Raw genomic sequence first — 12,060 nt, forward strand, 5'->3', positions numbered from 1 at the left:
ATAGAATTATGAGATCTAACCCATGGTTAGGGTGAGAAGTACCGCGGTGAGATGGGCAACTCTCTGGACATTTACCATAACTTGATGTTGATTTCATCATCAGCTATGGTGAACCCTCAAGTGTAGTGAAGGTAATGATTGTTCCCTCAAAACTTCATATCCACCATGAAGAGGAGGGTTCACTGAACCCAAGGCACCCTTGGGCAGTTGTTGATTAACTCCTGCTTAGCCTCACCTCCCATAAGCATGGCAATCACACCATGGAAGAAAAAAGGGGGGATGGTGGGAGACAGAGGGGAAAAGGTAATGGAGAGGAAAACACGGTTAAGATTCGTTTTAGGTCCGTGCCAGTATCTCATTACCTACCTTATGAAACAGCAGTATCTCTTCATATATCTTTTCTACAAACCTTCAACAGCCATGGAAATGCTTTGAAAATCCAATTCAAGGAATTTTTTTTACTCCTGAAAATATGGGATAATGTTTATGAAAGCGTCGCCTCCTCTGCTGGCCGCGGCGACGCTGCAGCGGGTGTTGCGAGAAATACCTCCTCGCTGAAATAAGTCACATATACATGAGGGGGGGGTTAGAAGGGGGGGTCGAGGGGGGCGTAGCCCCCCCGTTAGTAGGTCGTAAAGTTCGGTTGGAGTAGTTTAAATATGCTCCCCGACCCAAAGCCCTCTCTGAGCTATTTTTGGCTGCGGCGGCTGCAGCCGCCATGACCAGCAGAGGAGGCGACGCTTTCGTAAACATAATCCCATATTTTCAGGAGTAAAAAAAAAGTCCTTGAATTGGATTTTCAAAGCGTTTCCATGACTGTTGAAGGTTTGTAGAAAAGATATATGAAGAGATACTGAGGTTTCATAAGGTAGATTATGAGATACTGGCACGGACCTAATACGAATCTTTACCGAAAACACTATAGAGCAAAGTCCAAGCAAATTTTGTAAACAAGACAGTAGTACTGATGATGGGGAAGAATCTCTGCTCCTGTAATGGGAACATTCCCCAATCTTGAAGGCCCCAATGATGTCAACAGGCTTGAAAATGGGGGGCCATGAGCATGAGGGTGTCTTGTGCTGATGTGTTTTCAGCCACTGAGTTTAACACGACTATCTCAAATAGTACTGGGATAAGCTTATCCAAAATTTAGGAATTATGCAGTGGTCAGTGTGCAGGCAGTGTCCTGGAGGACCTGCGGTCAAGTCCCGTTCACCGCTACAGTCTGTCAACTTTCAGTCATCGCCGAGTGACCCAAGACTACTCACATGATGTCATGAAGACTACCTATCAACCCAGACTTTGGATAAATGCTCTAATGAGGATCAAAGATGAGCTCTGAAGGGCAGCATGAGTCAAGCAAGATGGTGCCACTATGAAACACTTTCCTGTGCTCTTAAGAGGCTGGAGTCGGCCAGCAGCCCCCATCAAGAAAATCTACTAGCGCTATAGGCTGAACATAAAAAAACATTGTTGTCATTGTCAAAAAACAAAAAATCATTAAAAAAGTATACTAGTATGTTAAAACTAATGCTAAAATTCTAAAATGAGGTAAAAATATCAAGTGTATAATCAAACAATTAGGTGTATGTAGATTCACTTAGCTGTGGGATGGGAAGGGCAAGGGAGGGGAGACATGTGCACACTCAGTGAGAATTACCAGCCAACTCTGCATTCACTTGGTTACAACTGTAAACCTCCTCCATACTGCAGAGTCTCAAGCACATGTTCAATGTACCTTTAAAAGAGTGAAATCATAGAAAATGAAACTTTAAATTTATTAAATGTCACCAATAATTAAAAAAAGCATATTTATTACATAATCAAGTGTACATACAATTAAAAATGCAAAACTATCATTACAAGATACAAAATTGTGGTAGCAAGGGTATTTTAATACCATTGTGAACACCAGGTATCAGCAGGAATGGACAAGACTGAGTGGAAACCCCCCCTGAGCCCTTACTGAGGAGTTCCAGTCAGGAGTCCCTGCCAAGCCTTAAGGTGGCAAACCCTTACACCTACTGCAGCAACACTGTAAAAACACTGCCAAAGATATGCCACATCATAGGTGATATTACAAAACAATCAACTTTATTTTGATGCATGTTGAGCTGCCCTTTGATGTCATATATATACATATATATGACAAATTAAAATATCAGCATCCATGAAGTACCTGAGGCAAACCGTTGCAGCTCTAATCTTTATGAATGCTGCTGATCAACTGTTTACAACAATTCAAGTGGCCACACACCTGAAGGCATGGCACCTGTATCCATGAATACACAGTCCTCACAACTCTACCATTTACCACATACAAAACCCTACTAATAAGCTTACTACTAGTACAGTGTTGATAAACATGCAACATGTTAAAAGTGTGTATGACTGAAATCACAGGTTGGGAGACCAGAGTTAGAAAAAGATGCATTACATATTTCATACCATAAAATTGTGTTTGTCCCCATCCCTTGGCCTATGTCACAATATCCTAATTAGCTTTTGGAAAGGTTTTGCCAATATATGATTTTGATTCATGTATATTCATAATACAACCCTTACAAAGAGGTTTAGAAATACTGGTAGTAATACAAAAGCATACACAGTATTGCAGACATGTGAAACCATTAACATTCAGAATACATCTGCTAATGGTCCTGGTGTGCCAGCAATGAAGGGAGAGGTAGGAACACATGGATGTCACTTGCAAGGAGGTGACTGGCAACTGTTGTCGTTGCTGATACAAATGCCTTGGTTACCTTAGTAGCCCCCCATCTCCAGTGCTTTTTATTAGATATTTTCACAGTATGGTTCCAACCATGAACAACAGGGGGCATTTCATACTGCATCATTTACCCTTACTATGATTATCCTACACTCACTAAATGACATTTTCCCTGGGATGTTGCTAATGGCAGTGTATAATAAAGTTCATAATTGATCCAATTTTATGTTGAGAAAACAATTATAGTATTTAAACATACACATTTACCATGCTGGCAGTGAGGAGGCTCATGACAAACTATGATAAATAGCTGTTTAAAAAAAAAAAATATATATATATATATATATATATATATATATATATATATATATATATATATATATATATATATATATATATATATATATATATATATATATTAGACCAGACCCGGGAGGAAAAAATGTAATTACATGGACACACAATAATGAATGCATGTTTATGTGTGAACAAGTACATGTGCATATGCATGCATGAAAGCATGTGCACACACACACACACACACACACACACACACACACACACACACACACACACACACACACACACACACACACACACAGCATCAAATTACACACATACACACTTATAAATGCACTCAAATCTCGCTTTAATGGACTTTTAATGTGATAAAAATGGGCATCAACGAGCCAAATGGAGATTCGTTTGAGAGAGAGAGAGAGAGAGAGAGAGTGTGTGTGTGTGTGTGTGTGTGTGTGTGTGTGTGTGTGTGTGTGTGTGTGTGTGTGAGTGAGTTTGGTCAATGTCCATTCATGGTATAAATAATTACCAACTACAAGAATATCTGAAAAATAGCAGATAAACTTCAACAAGAGCAAATACACTCTGCCGTAGTTTGATAACAAAACATATGCACATGCATGCATGTACACACACGCACGCACAGTACTACAACCTACAATAAACATCATAAGTATGCCCATGAACCAAGTCAATCAGTAGTTCTCTCTCTCTCTCTCTCTCTCTCTCTCTCTCTCTCTCTCTCTCTCTCTCTCTCATTTGCAAAATCTCAATAAACCTCCATAGAAATATAATTTTGATAACTCCTAACTGGCACCAACCTGGACCATACAGTAACAAGCAAAACCAGCTTGATTACCTGCAACCATTTAGTTCACATAGGATCAACATGATGAACTTTGTAGCTTTCCCCACATACAACCTTTTTGGCTTGCATACAACCAGTCAAGACCATACACAGGGGTCTAGATCAGTACAACCCATTAGGTTCACCTACAACCAGTCCAAATCAATCACTGAAGTCTGGTTTAAAAAAAACCAGTCTGGACTATACGCAACTGGCCAAGTCCCATTTTTCCCTGATTCTTAAGTCTGAGTGCCAGTGTAAGAATTCTGAATATGGAAAGAAGAAACATAACTTTGTGATACAAAATAATTACTATCATAGTGGAATAGCCTTCATGGAAATGTGTAGCTATAGCAATTTTTCTTGAAAAATGCAACTGCTGAATGTGAACTGTGGGAGCAACATTCAATAGAGAGCTTCAATCTTGTCCATTACAACAAGATTTTAATGTGTGTGTGTGTGTGTGTGTGTGTGTGTGTGTGTGTGTGTGTGTGTGTGTGTGTGTGTGTGTGTGTATATTTACCTAGTTATGTGTGTGTGTGTGTGTGTGTGTGTGTGTATTTACCTAGTTGTGTGTGGGTGTGGGTGTGGGTGTGTGGGTGTGGGTGAGTGTGTGTGTGTGTGTGTGGGGGGGGGGGGGAGTGTGTGTGTGTGTGTCATCAAGATGTAGAAGTACTGTTTATAAGTTTAAAATGAGCCAACACCTCAGGTCCCATCCCAGCACAGGTCCCTCCACCACCACCTCTACCACAACACTGTCTTGGCATTAGCTGCTCCACGTTCTTGGAATCACTGCCCTTTTAGTAAAAAATTTATAAAATCAAAGAATGCAAAATACCTTACATAATAAGGTAGGTTTGGCATTGAATATAAAAGCAAACTACTTATAAATACTGGACTTGTGCAGAGGTGGTGGTATAGCTTCATTATTACAAAGAACAAATCCTCTACATAATCTCCAGATTTAGACGGAATGTTTACATACACAGACTCGGTCAACAGCATGTGTGTCATTAGTAGTATGTTTTATATTTTCCCCAACTGGATTTTAGGGGTATTAGCTGGGTTACATGGGACATAATGTTATGTCCCATCAGCACAGAGATATGAGGAAACATTTTATGGCATGTACAATGGAATGTGCTACTTCCAAGTGGATGCCTGAAAGAGTTCAAAGGTTTGAATAAAAATAATAAATGAATAATAATAATAATGATGATATAACAATAATAATAATAAGCATGCACAAAAAGAATCTTTTCTTGACACCTACGCCAGAACAATACAACAATCGGAAATATCAGAGATGATCAAAACCTGTTCGCAGATCTGCTCCAACATTAAACTGCCGAATCATTTTAAGAGTGGTACCAGTATTTAAAGCCTTCAACACTTGTACTTTAAAATTATTAAATGAATGGTGTATGCTATAAAAGCAAAAATGGAACCACTGAAATCTGTTCTACAAACTCTTTGGTGGTGGCATGACTAGCAAGATCCAACAATGTGTTTCTCTGTATCACAACCAGTCCATCAATCATGTCATGATTTGGAAACCTCAAGCTCATTTGTACTTTGGACTCACACCAACATTTAATCCCAAAGAGCATTTTTAACTGGGAAGAAAATTTACAACTACATAAGTTGCAGCAGTAACTGGGCAAATATGAGCTAAAATTATAGTTAATAAAATGTAAACGATGACTTATTTATTTTGATCATCAGTTAAAGTAAATGCTTAAGTCAGATTTTTCCTCATAAACATAAGTACATTCACTAAATTAAATCTGCAATGACTGACAAGTTCCCCCTAATCCTGAGTCATGAATGGTGCAGATGATGACCAGCAAAAGGATGCTTCATCACTCTCCAGATGATGATGGCAGCATGGCAGTGCCTACAGCATGTGTCTGAGAAAATTAATTCAATTCACCACTTCCAGGGCGACTCAAATTAATTTTGGCCAACACAATTACAGTATTCTATTAGACACTTGATACATGCAGAACACCTTTTCGATGCTAATTTTGGCTTGATTTCATATTCTGGGTTTGTAGGTTAGGGAGACATGTACTCTTTGGACGTCTGTTTCTGTACAGTCATGGTCAGTGAGGGCCGGGGGGGAGTCAGGTACTGGGGCAGGGGCGCGCCGCCTAGGGCTGGACATGTAGTCTCCAGAAGCTGGAGTTTTGACATCTGCGCTTGACGATCTTCCCCGAGATCCTTTCTGTCCATTCTCCTTGTCCTTTTTACTAGAAGAACGTCTAACTAGTTTTCGTTCCTTGTCCTTGCTGGATGAGCGTCTCAATAAGCTTCCCACATTTTCACTACTTGCTCCACCTAGAACAATACATAAAAGAATCAGCATTCATGTATTCACCATACAGAGAATCTGAAAACAGGCTTCTCTTGATTCAGAACATTTCTAGCCCATGAATAAATTAATGTTGTCCTTTTCCTTGATTTAGAAATTCAAATTTGGTACTTACAAATAAACTGCTTAAAAAAAAAAAATATTTGAAAGCATAGATATGTAAAAGACATATATAAAACATGTGATCATATTTCAGTAAATAGAGCATAATTCTGAAATGTCAAAAGGGTATTATAATGAAGTAAAATCAGAAGAAATAAAAAAAAGCAAATGGAGCTTCCTACCCTACACTGAGTCAGCTTATACCACTATAGCTGTTACACTCAGCCCTATTCTCTTTTCCCTTGCACAGCAGTATTATAATAGTTTCTCTCCAGTCTTCTGGCACCTCAACCTGCTTCCATCAACCAATCAATAGGGGCATATACTGGGAGGCACATTGCCTAGCCCACCCGACAATACCAAGACCAAAATAAGTGGTGTATCACCTGAGGGCGGCCTGTTGATGGATCCTGAGCGGAGGATGTAGACGGCATGAGGCTGGCATTCCACATCAACAGGTGGGAGTGGGGAGGCGTGAGGGGAATGGGATAAAAACCACTCACTCCGAGTCCTCATACGTTCAGTCTGTCTCTCGTGCACCTGACAAAGAGGTCATTTGCAATTTAGAAAAAATCAAAGCAAACAATTGGAGTCACTAAAAGACTGATTTATTCTTCCTGCATTAAAATTCAGTGTATCATACATATGTAAATGCAATCAGAGAAAATCTTGCAACCACTGACATTCCCCATTTAAATGGGCAACTTTCTAAAACTGGACAGTTGCCACTGTCACCACTGGAAGTGTGCCCTGTAGTTTAGTCAAGTTACCTAACTAAAGTGAATTGAATACGACTCTGCAAGGTGTGGGGTGAGAGAATGCTACATAGGATACGTAGAGGCAATGTAAATAATCAGGTTACCCCTACGAGGTGTTTTTTTCCTCAGAATGATCCCCAATGTTAGATGACACCACTTGAGTGGGCTGTCTGCTGAGTACCCAGGCTGTGCAGTGCAGGAAATATGCATCTTACAGTATAGATGAGTTAAAAATATGCAGATAAGAATCACAAGAAAGCCACATTTCAAGTAATCATATGAAATTAATACATATGCAAATAAACTTCTATTTTTCTGGAGATTGTTTTTAGGCAAATAAAAACATTACCAAAAAAATATGATCTGCCATGACCCTTTTCTTCATCCTAAGTTGACATTGTACAGATTAATTAACCTTTTTTAATGTCACAGTTTTATCATTCTTTATTACAGAAAAATTTGATTAAGCCATGTCAGGTTAGGTTACTTTAAATTATCCTTCCTTGCCCTATTTATGGGTTTTGTAGCTATATAATACTAACTGTAAGTTAGAAGGAAATAGTAAGAAAAAATACATGTCATAATTAATAAATGACAATAACTTTCAGTAGAAATAGAGGAGGGATGTTTTCTTACTAATTACCAATATGAGGTAAACACTCCTCTGCACTATTACTATCTCGCTTCAATGGTTGGCTTTGCCTGACACATTTTTTAAATTGTCTTCTTAGGAAACACTAGTCATGGCATATTCTAAGTAAATCTGAGACAGTCTTACAACAACTGAGCTATACATAACTTGTAACCTCGGCTACAAACTCCAGGCAATGTTCAGCCATTTTGTGAATTAGGCTGCAAACAAAATGTTATAGGAAGACCTCAGAATGTTGTAAGAGTTAGGTAAATCCTGGCCCAGGGTGTGTCTGACAATCACGTCACCAAGATGATGGCGAACAAACTCTATTCAAGATGCAACCAGCAAAATATCCATTCTTCAGAAGAATCAAAAGAAACTGTAGCAACTTAGTATCTATTCTAAGTTGCCATTACAATCTAAAATGTTATTTCAGAAGTCATAACTTGCAAGATCCTACTGTATTTTTTTATATTATAATGTGATAATCTCTTGTCTCGCACCTTATAGAGGTGTGAGTAATTCACTGTAGTTATTGAACTCTACAAGACTACAAGGTCCATTTCCAGCCATTATAGTTGTGGAAAGTCACCCGTTACAAAGACCGGTTCATAAAGATGCAATTAAATAATTTTTAAATAAATCAGAATTGCAGAAAGCAAAATCAATTCTATTGCCAGAAGCTCTACAATACACTAATGACAGACAGCCCAGTATTTTACTTACCAACAAATCCAAAGTTACACACAATTATATGCACTAAAAAGCTCAACAGTTCTTGCCCTCTCACCTGACATTACCTGTTATCACATGGCAGCCATAGTTTCCACCATACTTTCCTCCTTCAGGCATTACTGGAATATAAATTACTAATGGAACTTCCCTCTTGATTACTTAAGCTGCTATCATTGTCATTATCAGTGACTGCTTGCAGCCAAATAAATGGGAAGGCCACATGACAATTTAGAGGTGGTGGGTAAAATTCAGTGAAATGGACCTCCTGTGAAGGAGTTGCATAACTTCTTAGTCGCTTCTAATGACATGCAGTGGTATAAAGAATAATGTATCCTTAATTGCCATGCCTCTGGGACAAAACATTTCTTCACACATCCTCTGAAAATTAGATACGAGTGATTCTTTGCATCTGTCTTGAGATTCTTTTGATACACACAAAAAAGTTGCTACCATTTAAGTAAAAAGAATGAATCCATGAATACAAGTCTGAAAGAAGAGAGCTAGAAAGCAATTACTTATTTAAAGTTAGTAGTGCAATCAATATGCAAAGCTACAATGATATAAGAATGATTATCATGCAATGAGACTAAGGTGTGGATACAGAAAAAAAGGCAGCTGCAAATAAGTGATATGATGTATCTATACAGGTGGCAGCAGTGTAAAAAACCGAAGAGGTGTGCACACAAACATTCTCTGGTGTTTTTGTAAGTGTTTCCCTGCTAACCTGAGGCAGGTAGGAGAGACTCTTGGTACTCTCAGCATAGCGGTTGACCTGTCGCAGCTCATCCAGTGTCATGCGGAGTGCTGAGTGGGAGCTGCCACTGCTGCTGTCCTGCCCATTACCCTGTGACACAGCACACATACACACTGAAGCATTCAGTCCTTCCAGTGTCAGGCATGAAGCCAAAATTTTGTAAACTGGGGATGTGAGCTTGTTGCTGCAGGTGCAGGGTGGTTGAAGCTTTTAAACTTAAATGTCCACATATATAAAATTTTAATTTCAATCCAAACTTTGATGGCAGTAAGAGGGCTTAGAGAATTAACCAAGCAATATTTGTAGCTTTTCCCTTATATGTTGGTGTGCTATTTTACAATCTGAATTTTTTCCTTCTTTCCAATGCAACAAAATTCACTCTTGTATTAATCTAAAATACATGAGAAATGGGTGGGAATTCAACCCTCATTTTCACTCAGATTATATTCTAGACATTTCTATTATAACTTGTGCTTACTTAAGGCATAGTTATGCATACAATTCTGTTATGATGTGTCACATTGTGACCTACTGAATTTCTGTTGTAACATGGCAATGGAAACCATATCAACATGACAAACTTTTACATAATTGAACATAAATATTCATCCCTTTACCCCCATTTGATGTTCATCTGGGTGATGTACTGTATGGTGCACCAGACAATATATGAGTATGGTACCTGACAGCTATAGAGGGGATGATCAAGTTAAGCTTCAGTCACCACTACAGCCAACATCACCAAGCACATCCTCAGCCTACAGCACCTTGTTATTTTTGTACACTGTTATGTTTTTGTTTGTTACGTAGGTAAAGACAGCAACAAAATACTGTAGTGTGGTGATGCAGAGCAATGTGGCATGTGCTAGCTCTTGGGAAAACATAAATTAAAATAACAGTTAAACCAAGGCAAGGAAAGGTCATGTTAAGCACTTAGCTACAGTGGTCCCTCAATTATGCTTAAGGTACAACATAAAACTAGCTTTACAGTATATGTCTGCAAATTGTAATTATGTAAACAAACTTAACATATGAAAACCTAAATTAGGCATGAAAAAGAGAACAAATGCAATATCAATATTCAAACTTACATAGATATAAAGTGAGATTGCTTACTTGGTTTTGAATGGTATGTAAATTAAGGCAAAGCTTCTCACTTTAACTGCCCATGTTTTCTATCCTTTTTTATTTATTTATTTATTTATTTATTTTTTTTTTTTTTTTGAGCTGCCTCCTTTACTGGAAAAAGAACTGCTGCCATCAAAGTCTTTCTGTATGAAATAGCAAGGTGTAGTAACAATAGTTACCAATCACTTATCTGCATTATTTTTGTGTGTATCTTCCTCTTATTGAGGCAGGGTACAGTAAAAGGTTCAGTTGAGAGGAGTGAAAAATACATGCTCTTGCAGTGCCCAGAGCAGTGGGATTCAAACCTCTGCATCCAGCTCTGCCATGAAAATTATTATAATCAAAAGTACATTTTTTCAGTGTCATTTAGTTCTGAAATCAAGTTCACTTTCCAAAGAATATATATATATATATATATATATATATATATATATATATATATATATATATATATATATATATATATATATATATATATATATATATATATATATATATATATATATATATATATATATATATATATATATATATATATATATATATATATATATATATATATATATATATATATATATATATATATATATATATATATATATATATATATATATATATATATATATATATATATATATATATATATATATATATATATATATATATATATATATATATATATATATATATATATATATATATATATATATATATATATATATATATATATATATATGAAATGTTATGGATAGAAATTCTAACACACCAAACTCATAATGGGGACCATTGTAATATTTTGTTAACAATTAGATCTGCAGAGAATAAGTATTATGAAGCAAAAAATCTTCATAAGCAATGTCAAATACTACAAAATTCAGATGTTAGTCAAAAGGATACACATGCTGGTTCCCAATACCTTGTACAAGCCATTTTCTTCAAGGGAAGTGGAGAGGCGTGTGCAGGACTCTTGGAGAGTGTTCTCAGGTACCCCCGTCACCACCCCTCCCACAGCACCCGCTTCACTACTCACTCCTCCAGCCACATATGTCAGGCTGCTGGTGCTCTCAGGGATGTGGATCAATGCTGGAGTGGATTGAGATTCCTCCTGGCCAGCCATTGCTGGAATGAACACAGAAACAGGTTCTACAAAAGCTGTGCTTCTAGTCATGCTGCAAGCCAATACCCTTCACCTTATGTAACATCTTTCATACTGTATGGTCAAATCAAAAGTGTGGAAACATACAATTAATAAAACAGAAATTGCATCTTGAAATAAAATATCTCATATTTTTGTTATGTGCAGTAGAATCCTGCCAAAAATTAGTTCCAAATCTTTTTTTTTTTTTACAATAAAGACAAGTTACAAGTGATACAGGTTTCTACAATAACATTAAGATTCTTTTGAACAACCGATATTTTGCTGGCAGGAAGCATCTGGGCACATCTTGGATACCATCTGTTTGCCACCATCTTGATGACACAGTTGTTAGACTTGCACAATGAATTTGGCACATAGGACCTAGCTAAGAGTACACGCATACAGGGTTTATTGGTTTATTGGGCATTTCACCCATTTTTTTTCCATTTAAAGCCCTCCTATTATTCTTTATTTCAGCTGAAATAATAAGAATTGTGAGTAATACAGGTGGTCCTGAAGTTATGAAGGGGTTCAGGACCAACAGGAAGGTCATAAGTCAAAT

At 37.4% G+C, this 12,060-nt stretch overlaps 1 protein-coding gene across 6 annotated transcripts in view; it reads right to left on the bottom strand.

The window, feature by feature from the left end:
• Nucleotides 1–1,764: 1,764 nt before the first annotated feature.
• Nucleotides 1,765–12,060, bottom strand: part of LOC127001313 (unconventional myosin-IXAb-like) — a 46,114-nt gene continuing 35,818 nt past the window's right edge. For 5 of the 6 annotated variants that reach the window (XM_050865760.1, XM_050865782.1, XM_050865749.1 and 2 more), the window contains 4 exons: nucleotides 11,277–11,479; nucleotides 9,203–9,322; nucleotides 6,738–6,891; nucleotides 1,765–6,215 (listed from right to left, as the gene is read on the bottom strand). In XM_050865760.1, the coding sequence (XP_050721717.1) occupies nucleotides 5,914–6,215; nucleotides 6,738–6,891; nucleotides 9,203–9,322; nucleotides 11,277–11,479 (779 nt within the window). In that variant the 3' untranslated portion in view covers nucleotides 1,765–5,913. The remainder of the gene's footprint in view (nucleotides 6,216–6,737; nucleotides 6,892–9,202; nucleotides 9,323–11,276; nucleotides 11,480–12,060) is intronic. The other variant, XM_050865793.1, reaches the window with a different exon arrangement.

The sequence above is a fragment of the Eriocheir sinensis genome, chromosome 2 (genome assembly GCF_024679095.1).
Source record: "Eriocheir sinensis breed Jianghai 21 chromosome 2, ASM2467909v1, whole genome shotgun sequence".
In the NCBI taxonomy this organism is placed as follows: Eukaryota; Metazoa; Arthropoda; class Malacostraca; order Decapoda; family Varunidae; genus Eriocheir; species Eriocheir sinensis.